The following is a 12,607-nucleotide window of genomic DNA, read 5'->3' as shown; positions in this document are numbered from 1 at the left end:
TTTTCATGTGTCTGCCTGAAGTGGACCATGCATATCAAAGATATATACAGATCCATTGTGCACATTCTTTAGTATTTATTTCACCAAGGCACATATTTCACATTGAGGCCAATCAGTGTGTGGAAGAGGCAACTTGATGTTACAACAATAATTTAACCATGATGGTATAATAATAGTAAATAGGAATAAAAACTGTATAAAAGTACAAAAAGATAGGAGACTTGCTCCACTGCAGCACAAAATAAATAGTTCCACCAAGTTACTTAAATAAATAGTCAATACTGTAACAAATACTAGAATAGGAATGAACAAAAATTGTAGTGATAAAATTGGTAAAGTATTCTACATTATATTGTAGAAAACAACTTAATACACAAAGCACTGTATACAACAATTTACATTCTCATATATTTATGTACATCTGTACAGAACTTAGTGTCACAATACATAGTATTTTAAGGCTTTGGGTGTTTAAAACAAAAAAACAAAACAAAAAAAACAAAACAAAAACAAACTTTTCTATCCCAAAGCACAAGTTCAAAATCAGCCATCTCACTCATCCAAGAGGCTAATCCTAACAAGTTTGTGCAAAGAATCTAATCAGGTCCATCAGTGCTCAGCAACAGGGCACATTCATACAACTTTACCACAACATTAAATATGCCTCCTCATGCAGAATGCTAAAAACAGGCATCAAAAATAGAAACTCTGCCCATGGTACAAAAGAAGGTATTCACTTCTTTTTGACTACCATCATGACATTTACTAATTAAAAAAATTATATTCATTGGCCATTAACTGATGCGTTAATACGTGACATGTTTAACATGGTTGGAAGATGACATTTGCATCCTCTAAAATGTTTATTTTAAGGGTTCTATAAGCGAGAGATAGTGAAAACCTTGGCTATCCAAAATGTATGCTACATCTACTGGAAGAAATATTGGCTGAAGAAATACACAAACGCTAAGTAAATTAAGTTAGTTAAAACAAAAGTCATTATCAGAGCTATAGATTCAGGAAGTGCTACTGTGTTTTTCTTGAGGATCAGTGAGACACAAGACAAAAAGAAAGATTACAAAGACGTGGGCAAATAAATTCACGTAGATACAGAAATAAAGATGAGAGTGACACATTACAACTTCAAATAAATAAAATTAAATAAATTACTAACAGTCAATAAATAAATAAATACATAAATAACATGGTCATGAACAAGGCCTTTGGGAGAAAGTTTGGGGAATTATGACATGATCATCTTAGTTAAACTGGCTGCTTTAACGGGAATCTTGATGGTCGTAACTGGCTGCAGTTTAGTGCATCCTCATTGGCTCTGATGGAAATACACATTCTTCAACACACGTCATTGGTTGATGTTGTTGCCTCTTAAGGGATGCTATTGACTACAGTGCACACTTACATGGTCGTAATTCCCCTTTGGTTGAGGCGGTACTCCATGTATGCTCATAGCTCTGCAGCCAAATAGTTCATGGGTCATCATTGTACTGCAGTAACTTTGGGCTTGAGGCTGATCAATGCTCTGTATGCCCAATCACAGAAGAGCTTGAAGTGTTGAAGAAGCTCATGGCTGGACTGCAGGACATCAAACTGATAGGGGAGGTGAGGGGGGAGAGAAGGGGTCGCCGGAGCCAGCCTCGGTGCTTCAACTCTTAGCATCTGTGGAGGAGAAGACAAGCAGACAAACATTAGAAAAATACATTAAAATTTTTGCAGGCTAATTTGAAATCACACATTGAAAGTAATGAGGATGAAGTAAGGAAACGGCACTCTTTACCTGACGGTGCAGCATGTTGATGAGAGATTTAATTTCTCTGATCATCTCCACCAGCTTGGGCACTGCTGGGTGGTGGTGCTTCTTTGAAACCTTGTTCAGCCACTCAAAGTGGTGCTCATACAGCTTCAGGTCAGCGTGCAGCTGAGAGAGTGTCTGCTTCAGCTGGAAACAACACAGACATACTTTAGAGACTTAGCATGGGTGTGGCAAGATGTAACTGTTTGGAGAGAAACAGACCAGCAACTCTCTCTTCACACACAAATACATTATCAGAGCATTACCTCAAGATTGTTGAGGTCATTGGCTGATTTGTTGCTCATTTCTGGCAGAGACCTGAATCTGTGGGGCTCCACGTCTGAGTCAAATGCATGCTCCCTCTGAAAGAGAAAACGAGACACAGAGCAGCCCATTAGTAATTTGCATCAGCGCAATTTTACTCATCCTGAGACAAGTCACGGCAACATGAGGAAAGTATTAGTCTAGCACCTCGATTGGATGACTGTTTTCTGTGCTTAGAGACAGTAGCTCTCACTGAGGGGAGTGTGGTTGATCGGGTCAGTGTGAGTTCACCCACATTCAGCCTCCCCAAATGTCAACAATAAGAGCAAATGACCTGAACCCACAGGATGTTTTCTACAGGGAGCGAGGATAACAACATATGCAGTGACTAAGAAAGCTCAAAGTGCGACAGACAACACAGGGCTGTAGGGAAACTCCAGGGTCACAGCTATAAAAAGATGTAATGACGCAGTGCCGCTGCCCAGCTTCAGTTGTGTTGTAAACTACGTCCAGACAGCAGATGTAGCTCCCATTGTGGCCAGCAGAGGGGGATAAACAACCTGAGGTCCAGGTTTATGGAATTCTACTTTACAAAGGCCGCTCATCGGTAGTACATTTTCGAATTAAAGATGTTGGCCTGATGCAGTAATGAAAGGGGATAAATGGATGACTGATGTGGCATGCGTCATTTCCAATCAGTAGGGGAACATAACAACATTAGGGTGATGAGTGCTGAGAAATGTTTTGTATAAACAGGTTGTGTGTGCTTAAAGCTTCCTTAACCTGTTATGTTGTTTTCCTTGCGCCACTGTTTGCTTCCAGTTGTTTGTGTTGATGTTTTTTTGGTGATGAATGTGCAGCATTGTCTCTCATGTCTCTCCATCAGCCTTTCATAATAGCTCACTTATGTTTGTGGTCCTATGTTTTGTCTCTGTTGCTTTTGTCCTCTTCCATCTCTTGCTTCCCTCTCTCTCCCTCTCTCCTCTCTCGCTCTCTCTCACTCTCTCTCTTCCCTCTGTCTCATACCAGGTGCACAAACACATGCAACATCATATGCACGTGTGCATGCATGCACACACATACACCACTGGCTTGTCATCTAGTTGGTTCTCTGATCTCTTCATCTCTTGTGGTTTTTTGCTCCATCTTTCTCAGCCTTTAATTCTCCCTCTTATCCTCCTTTTTCTTGCTCTCTCCATCGTAGATCATGACCTCACCCGACAGCCTAGCATCCAGCCTTTTTCTTCCTGAATGCAAATACTGGAATGTGATAAATCTTTTTGATTTTTATCAAGTCACTTTGCTGTGGCGACCGAAAGCAAAACACTAAACACCGCACCTACACAACCATGGCTATTTACAGAACCCTCAGTGTGCACACGCACAATGCCGCAAAAATGCATACACACAAATTTATGCAGACATATCTACATTTGCACCCATACAGTATGCATGCAAACACACACAGACTCACTCACACACATAGACGGTTGCGTCGGAAAACTTATGTAGACCTATGTGTATACACACACGCACTTTTTTCTCTTTAAAGCATCAGTTTCATTGCTTTTTTGCAGGGACTTTCCATGGATTCCCATTCTATTTATCTTTCCTAACTTTCTCCTCTCTTTAGTGGAATTCCACACAATAAGGAAAAAAATTTAAAAATAAATCTTCCGTGTTACTGAACACTGTCTAATACTGTCCCCAACAGCCTTTGATAATGCTGGGTTTTCACATCTGGATCCCAGCTTAGAGTACTGCTATACAACGTCCTGAAACATTGTTTTAAAGCAAGAACTCCACACAGACATACAGAACACACACGCACACTTTCTGAATAGTATCTGCTGGCCAAGACTAGAGAGAGTATTCGGCTATTTTTGATTTTATCCCCTGAACAGAGGAGCTTAAAGATTTGCATAATGCAAAAATAGAATCTAGATCAGTCATGTGTAACCAGAGATCCAGAGATATGATGCAGCTTTTTTTCACCTGTTAAAACAGTGTTGATAGACAATCACCAGCTGGAGCCGAATCTTGGCCAAGTTCTCAAATCTGATTTTCCTAACCACTTGACTGTCAACAAAATAAGATTCAGGCCAGAATTGACGTATGGTTGTGCAAGTGATTCACATTTCATAGAAAAAACTTCTCCAACTCCTCCAATGCACACTTCCACAGTCTAGCCACAGAATATAAACATGTTTCTATGTAAACAGGCATGTCATACTTTGCTGTCATTTCACAGATGCTATGCTTGGCAGTTTGGCCTTCGTTGGATGAAGGTACAGTGTTACAGTGTAGTTCGGAGTTTGTCTTCAACAGAGATATTAAACTGATCCCTAGAACTTTATGTTTTGTTTCTCTGTCTCTTTGACCACATCACTGACATCACTGTAAATGTGCGTTTATACTCCTTGATTCCATGAGACTTGAGAGTCATTTCATTTCACATTCACTGGACTGGATAAAGGCGCTGGCCTGGCCACCAATCTTCGTGCTATTGCCACCAGTCAGGTGACCAGATAGACCAGGAGGTTGCTGACTCAGACCTCCCCTCCCTTTGGAGTCCATTGTGGATTAAAGTGAGATCACTCAGTCAAATCTCCCCTGAGGCTTTTGCTGCCCTGATCTAAGCATGCAGATGGACTCCAGCCAGTCTGTCATCAATGAAAGCGGCTTAAGGCAGACTGAAGTCCTGAGCAAACCTAGCATAGCACAGCCAAACTGTGTTTCCACTACAGTGCATGATGCAAAGTTTGAGTAGTGTGAAGTGTGAGGTAACCTAAACCGCAAGGTAACATTAGCACCAAAATCCAATTAGGGAACAATCAATCAAAACAAGCTGTGGTGCAATGACCAGCATCCTCTTCCACCCTCACACTGACAATTCAATTAGCATAGAGTGACCGGGGCCTCATTAGCCTCCCCTCCAATCAGTGGCTGAGATTGGTTATCATCATGACGACATCATCACTTACCAGCAGTTCTTGGGTGAGCTTTATTAGATTTTTGGTCTGATTGGACAGTTTATCCATGTCACTGGGCCTCCGCTGTGGTACTGGAGAGGCAGAAGTGAACACAGGCAGCTGGGCCAATAGCAGCGAGAAGAGGAGTGATGAGGAGGAGTCGAGCAGCACTGCAGGGGTAGAACAAAACGGAAGCAATTAGTGGAGAAGCGCTGTCATCTCGCCATAATGATAATGACCTCAGGACACGGCTGTCAGTCCTAGGAGAAGATATTGCACCATAATATAAACAATAATTCCAGACTCGGCAGAGGAATCCTAAAGAGCTTCATTGTCAGAGTCATGTTTTCACAGGCTGAATGCAAATCATTAAATCATTAAATGCCAGGCTTTGACACTGAATATCACCATCACTCCTTTACCTTAAGCAACGCAATGAATGCTGCTGATTGTCACACCTGCAACTGGATAGGTACGTGAGCTGGTGGTATAAATTATATAGACCAAGCCAAGTCAACTCCCTAACAGTAAGCTCATTCATTCTTTTCCTTTCAAGTTCAAATACAAGGTAGACTAAGTATTAAAAGGGAACCGCAGTGGTGTTGAAATGATGAATGCTTGATAATTACAGGTGAACCACAAGAATCGCAGCCAAAACAACACTGCAGGAGCATCAGAGCTCCCTGTGCTGGTGTAACTAGAACAGCTGAGGGAATAAAGTTGTCCATAGTGCAAGCATTACCAGCACTGTCAGTAAAGTCACCCAGTCAAGTCAGTTGCTTAGAACTGAACCCATAAATAAACAATTCAGTGTCTGTGTGAGGAACTATAACATAGCTGTGAACAGTCCCATTAACACCTTACACCCTCCATGTAAAAAAAAAAAATTAAATGCTGACCAAGCTGAAAAAAAAGGAAAAAAAAGAAAAGAAGTAATAATGAACACATTCTGCAATGACAAATTAAAAGACACTCATACAATCACTTACATTTCATATTGATTCGGATCCAAGAGATAGGGGGCAGGGGAAAAAAAAACCAGCAGACAAACGTAGATAAATAAATAAATAGAAAATCAATAAATAAATTGAACTCCGGAAATAGTCACGTGCTCCGGTCTCTTCTTCGCACTCCTCAGTCAGAGTGAGGAGGAAAGTTGTCAGGACAGGATGAGTGAGAGGAGCAGAGGGCTGTCTGGAGCCACTCCACAGGGAAAGTGAGGAAAAAGAAAAGGTAGAAGTCAAATCTCGTCAAAGTTTCTGTCTGAAGCAAAAGTTTGAGATGAGCCCCCTGTGTTCTGTTATGGAGTGCTGAAGGCAGAGAGACACTTAGACAGCTTGGAGAGAGAGAGAGAGGGAGAGAGAGAGAGAGAGGCAACAGAACTGCAGAGAGAGGGATGCGAGTGTGGTAAGTCCAATTTTTGCGCGCAGTGAAGTGTTTAGGCTTGTTTAAAACTTCCTTTATAAAGACGTCGGGCCTATGACACATCGGCAGTGACTCACTTCATTCATAAAAACACACACAGACACACGCTCTCTCTCTCTCCCTCCCCCCTCTCTCTCTCTCTCTCTCTCTCTCTCTCTCTTTCCTCCTCCCCTCCCTGCTGCCTGTCTCCCTTTGCGAAACTTAAAAAAAAAATGTTCCGTTGTTTTTTTTCTTTTTTTTCTTTCCTCTATCACTTTCTCCCGTCCTGTCCTGTCCCTATCTCAGCACTTCCTCCGTCGCATCCCGCTACCTGTGCCAATCAGTCCCATCTACCTCTTTTTATCTTTCCATCTCCAAATCTCTTCCCCCCTCTCTCTCTCTATCACTGCAGACGTTTTAAAAAGCCCATTGTTTTCATGTGTATCAGCATATCTCATGTAACCATGTATCTTTTAGAGCTCTAGTTTTACCTGTGCTTTCTTTTTCTTGTGCTTGCTGGTTTTTTGTGCTGTGTTCAAGCATGAAATGTCACTGAAAGTGTGTTTCCACTTGTGTTATTCAATTTATGGCAGAGCTCTTTTAGGCTACAAATGCCACATTCCCTGTATTATAGCTAATACACACAGCAAACACCTTTTCTCTCCCATATTTCTCTCCCCTCTTTTCTCACCCCTTGCTCTTTTTTTTCAGAGCCCCTCCTGAGACAGCAGCCTGTTATTTCCACTGCCCCCCCGCCCCCCACCCACCCACCTCCCTCTATTTTTTTTTCACTCCTTCTCTCCCTCTCCAGGGTGAAGGAAAGAGTGAGGAGTGAGAGACGGATAGGAGCAGGAGAGAGGTGTTGTCCAGACCAGAAGGGGCCTCTGAAAGTGTCGCATAGAAACAGTGAGCGGACACACACACACACACACACACACGCACGCACACGCATACTGTACACACCACAGGACATTAATACAGACACACGTTTGAGGGGTATTGGGGGTGGGTGATGGGGTCAACACAGCAGACAAACACACAAATATGCCCATGGATGCACACACAGTGTCGCAGAAAAACATGCTGCTCAAATAAACCAAAACATGATTTCTAGCACAGAAACACATACTTTATGCAGAAACACACACACACACACACACACACACACCAACATGATTTCTCACACTCTGTATGTTTTTCTCTCTCTTTCACGCACACAAACACACACATGCGCACACGTAGAGCATGGCAGGCTGGAAACACTCAGTCAGGTGCAGTAAAGCATGGCATACTGTTGCAAAGGGCAAAAATGAGTTTCCAGTCATCACAATTCATCACTGAAGTTATGCATCATACTGTACACATACTGCATATCAGAGGGGAGTCACACACACACACACACACACACACACACACACACACACACACACACACAGACACATATATACAAAGGGAGAGAGAGAGAGAAAGAGAGAGACCATGCAGGGAAAAGGAAGAAAGCACTTTTGAGTCTGGGTGTGAGATTAGGAGACCCTCATTCACAGACATACACTCATGGTGTGGTTAGAAAATAATTAGTGGTGGGCTCTGTATGCGCACATTCGCACACTCATACACGTATACACACAGAGTTGCCAGTCCGGTGGTGGGCCTACACAGACAAACAAACACCCTCCAAATGATGAGGGCCTGGTGGCAGTGAGTGGGTGGCAGAGTTGTTGTGGTAAAAAAGGGTCATGCTCTGTTTTCTCGGGTCAACAGTAGAGAAGAAAAGCAGGGAAAGGAGGAGAGCAGGAGAAGAAGGAGAGGAAATAGATGAGTGCGGTTGGACGTAGGGAGATATTGACACACTCGCTCTTTTTAATTTCCCACATCAAAGGGCCGTTTGAAGACACAGCTGGGGAGAGAAGAAAAGAAAGAGTGAAGTTAGTCACTCTCCCTCATTCCCTCTCTGGGCTGCCTCTCATGATGGGGGTCTCCTGGGTGGTTCTGAAGCATACAGTCTTCTGTTAGGCCATCCGCCAGTGCTGATCACACACACACGCACACACACACACACACACACACACTATGACACTCAGTGGGTGCTTTTTATGTGTGTGTGTGTGTGTGTGTGTGTGTGTGTGTGTGTGTGTGTGTGTGTGTCTGTGGGAGTGTGCGTCCATGTGCATAGATGTTAACGCGCAAACTAAAAGAGGTTATGTATCTTTGTTTAGACTTTTGTTTTTGTGTGTGTGAGAGCGAACACACATTGGCGCATGCCTGTTGGAAAAGGGGGAATCCAGGGTTTGTGTAAATGGGTGTGCGTACAGTATATGTGTGTAATTATGGGTATGTGGTGGTATAAGTGCGGTGTCTGTATAACGTGCATGAAACATCAGTGTTTGTGTGTGCGACTGTGTGTGTGTGTTTGTGTGTGGCCTTCATATGCTACCCATTACATCACCAATCTGTGTAAACCACCATAGGAGGAGAAACAGAGTGAGACACTCAGACTACAACCTCAAAGACATCAGAGAGGAAGGGGAACCTGTGACAGGGCCTGCCAGCCGGCCTCGCTGCCAGACAGACTTTACTCACACAAGCTTCACTCAATTCAGTCATGCTCTACACTGGCTTTCCTGTGCGCCATGGCATGTATTCACACATTATAACGCAGGCTTCGAATCGTTTGGATGCCTCACACTCTTTGCTCACCTTTTGCCACGTTGTTAATCCACAAAGTTGCTCGATTTCTTCAATTTTTGCTAAAGTCACTTTCAAAACTTTGAGTTTTAGTGTAATATTCTGCATAGTTTATTTAACTGACAAGGAAGAGCTCGAGGAATAATAGATTTTTTATGTTGGGGATTTTTGTTCACTGTTTGCTTTAGTGTGATTAGGGTTATGGTCTGATTGTGTGAACAAATACCAAAACTGCCCATTCTGATAATGTTGGTTTTCCCATAAATGTTTATTGCCGTGTGTTAATTTCCATGTCCAGGTGGATGATAAAGCAGTCTTGTGGATTTAAATGTTAAGTCTCATGTTGTGCTTACCTCAGAGTGTAATATGTAAACAGTGAGAATGTTGGCTGTGACGCAACACCGCTACGATGGTAAAAGGGATTATGGGAGAAGGAGTAGTAATAAATTCATCATTTTTATGTTGCACCCTCATTTCCTCCAGGGAATTCCAGCACGGCCCAAGTAAATAAACTGGGAGATTACGTTCAAAGGGAAAACCAAAGGTCCGACCTATTACTGTTAATATTTACTCTCCTATAACAGAACACTTTCAAATTTCCCCATGACCTCCTCCTCCTCCCGTCTTCTTCCTCTCTACTCCGTCATTCTGTCCCCCATTCATCCTCTCCACTTTGCTGCCAAGTGCGTGGCTCTGGCAGGGTATGCTATCTGGGGAATTGTCATGGTAACCTTACGCTAAATCTCTACCCACCGCGGTGATCGCTTCATCCCCCTTCTCCCCTCCGTTTGCCCCCATATACTTCAACCTACGTCAGAGAGCAAGTGAGTGTGTTAAAAGTTCAGGGGGGGAAAGGGAGAAATACTGACACACATGAGGGGGCTGCAGTCATTGGGCAATAAAATGACGTCTCTGACTTTCTCTTTCTCATCGTCAGAGATCAGTGTTAATGCGCTGTCGTCCTCTTTGAAATGGATATATGACAAGAGACCCCCCTCACAGGCCCCCCTCAATCCCCCCTCCGCTGGCGAGTCTTTAGATGAAAAACTCCCCATGGATGTGATTTACAAATTATGCGTGTCAATTGCTCTCTTCCTTTTCCATGCAAGCGGCCCACTCAAGACAGATATGGCTGTTGTGCATCTGTTGCTTTGCCTTTTTATTAGACCATTAAAGGAGGACATTAACCAGCATCATTATTGCAGGTTTCCTCCACTGGCTCAGTTCACAGAGCCGCGCAAAGGGCAGGATGCAGGGATGAAAGGGAGAGCATGAGTCTCTCCCGGCAGAAACTAGGGGAGCGAAATGTTTAAATCAGCTCTCTATTAAACACACATTTACAAGGCTTATTTTGTTTGGAAACCAGAGTCTGTGGTATGTGACAAAACACAGTGTACGTGCGCGTGTGTGCGTACATGCACGTGTAACACTGAGAGTCAGCCGAAACCCTCTCCCTCTCTGACTCCGCGTTGCTCACCTGCTCACATTCCCCTCGCACCCTCGGTGCGCCCAAGCAGCTTTGCATCTGGTCGTGAGGAAATCTCTGAATGAACTTGTTGAAGCAATAGGTCACAGACAGAGTGTGAGAGGGAGAAGGAAGGAAAGGAAGGGGGGTGGGGGTGGGGGTGAGGGGGTGGGGGGGGTCGGGATTGCAGTGGGGGAGTACAGCGGGAAGTAAGCTACCCACGCAAAAGGAACTTTTTACTGTGCAAACACTCTTTCCATGCTCCCTCCATCTCAGACTGGTGTTAATACACTGGAGAGCCCAGGCCTGTCTCAGAGCTCCCTCCCGCTCCTCTCTCTGCCATTCTCAGTCGCCCTAAACATTCTTTCCTCCCCTGTCATTGCGTGTCCTGTCTGCATCCCTCTCTCTCCTCATCTCGTCCTCCTTTCAAAGTGCTTCCCCACGGCTCCCTCTTACTTTCTCTTTCAAACACTCACTTGCTTCCACCTCACATCCCCGTCTCCTCCTGGTCTCTCTGTTTTCTCTGGTGCTGTCTGGCATGCCGAAGGATCAATGAAATATAAACAGTACAAGCTTTAAACAGTCAGAGCATGTGTAATCAAACATGATGTGCATGTAAAGGGTGAAGCACTTTTATCACCTGGCTGTGATATGTCTGCCCCGGTGACCCTCAACAAAACTTAAAAAAAAAAAAAGAAAAAAAGAAAAAGAGTAAAATGAGGAGAGAGAAGGTCCTATTTTTGGTGCATTCCTTAGCGTGCAGAATAGTTACCTCGGTGACGTTACTCGTGCATTCTCGGTCCTTTTGTCAGACTTGCACCATTATTTGTGGTGAGTTACTACATCTGTGTGTTTGTATCAGAGCTGACCATTACTTGCCCGTGCGTCTGCGTCAGCCACACACTGAGCCCGTTGTCGTGTTATTCTACGGAAGCTGAGAGCTGCTGACAAACACTCAGGGGAAACGGGGAGGGGTGTGTGTATGAGTGAGTGTGTGTGTGTGTCTGTGTGAGTGCGTGCAAGGGTGCAACGGGACCTGGAGAGACGACGGGAAAGAGTGAGGGGAGTGGGAAGACAAAAGGAAGAGGACTTGTGTGACGTTGCTTTTTGCCCTATAGAGTCACTTTGTCAACGTGATGTGACCTCAGTCACATGGAGGCCTGGGAGGATGCCCTTTTGCAGACGGATGAACACAGATATACACAGACACACAAACAAACCTGCACAAACACACTTCAGCTTACGTCTGTCAGGCAGTTCACCCCCAGCATTTAAAACCATTTATAACCCACTACCCCCTTTAACCTGACGTGGCCTGGCTGTTTCTGTGAATGCTGACGCACTTCAAGCTCCTTCATCCCCTGGCCATTCATTAAATTAACGCTCATTACACACTGACAATCATAAATCAACCTCCCACAACAATGATAGCAGATAACACAACTTATAACAGAGCACATGGGCAGCTGTATTGATTCTACCGTCGTTCCACTGACCACTTCCTGTGCGTCAGCCATGCCGAGTGTGTAAATTTCACCATAACTAAGAGCAAACACAGGAAAGGAAATTTCATATCCGCATGTTGTCACTGTTTATGTTTTGAAGAGGAGTACGGATCAGGGAGCTGAACACAACAGTTGGGAGCCAGAGAGCATTTGAAAATGTTTAGAAATCAAAAAGACTTCTCTCCACATTCAGTAGGCTGTGCTTTGACCGCACAGGGAGGGGAGGTGGACCTCGAGTTCACTGAAATGTCAACTTTGGTTTGAAGTGACTGACTTAAAGCGGTGCAAACACGGCACAGAAGATACACTGTCTTCCTTTTTTAGATTGAAATTTCTGCAGTTGTTGTCATATTGCAGTTTGGTTTTTTTTATTCTCTCGTGGAAAGAAAACATTTACTGTAAATGTTTATATAAACTGAACTATCTGTCCCTCATACTTCTTGTAAACCTTATCTCTGGAATAGTAAGAGTAAGATATGGAAGTAATGTGTTTGCGTGCATT

The 12,607-nt window shown here is 43.7% G+C and overlaps 1 protein-coding gene and 1 long non-coding RNA gene across 3 annotated transcripts in view; one reads left to right on the top strand and one right to left on the bottom strand.

The window, feature by feature from the left end:
* LOC139613679 (uncharacterized) overlaps positions 1–12,607 on the top strand; it is a 42,701-nt gene that overhangs the window by 16,480 nt on the left and 13,614 nt on the right. Inside the window, exons 5-6 of one of the 2 annotated variants that reach the window (XR_011686803.1) lie at positions 7,262–7,356; positions 8,919–10,732. This is a non-coding gene — a long non-coding RNA (uncharacterized lncRNA). Of the gene's footprint in view, positions 1–7,261; positions 7,357–8,918; positions 10,733–12,607 lie in introns of those variants that run through there. The other variant, XR_011686802.1, reaches the window with a different exon arrangement.
* il11a (interleukin 11a) lies at positions 62–6,482 on the bottom strand. The gene is made up of 5 exons (XM_071470492.1): positions 6,036–6,482; positions 5,059–5,216; positions 2,077–2,172; positions 1,796–1,957; positions 62–1,677 (listed from the first exon to the last, which is right to left on the bottom strand). Exons 1-5 carry the CDS (start codon positions 6,040–6,042, stop codon positions 1,498–1,500), a joined length of 603 nt encoding a protein of 200 aa, XP_071326593.1. The 5' UTR covers positions 6,043–6,482; the 3' UTR covers positions 62–1,497.

Source organism: Trachinotus anak, unplaced genomic scaffold, assembly GCF_046630095.1.
Source record: "Trachinotus anak isolate AG129_WGS33_773 ecotype Australia unplaced genomic scaffold, CSIRO_AGI_Tana_v1 ptg000032l, whole genome shotgun sequence".
Lineage (NCBI taxonomy): Eukaryota > Metazoa > Chordata > Actinopteri > Carangiformes > Carangidae > Trachinotus > Trachinotus anak.
The sequence above is the reverse complement of the archived record's forward strand: the minus strand, read 5'-3'. Positions and strand labels throughout refer to the sequence as shown.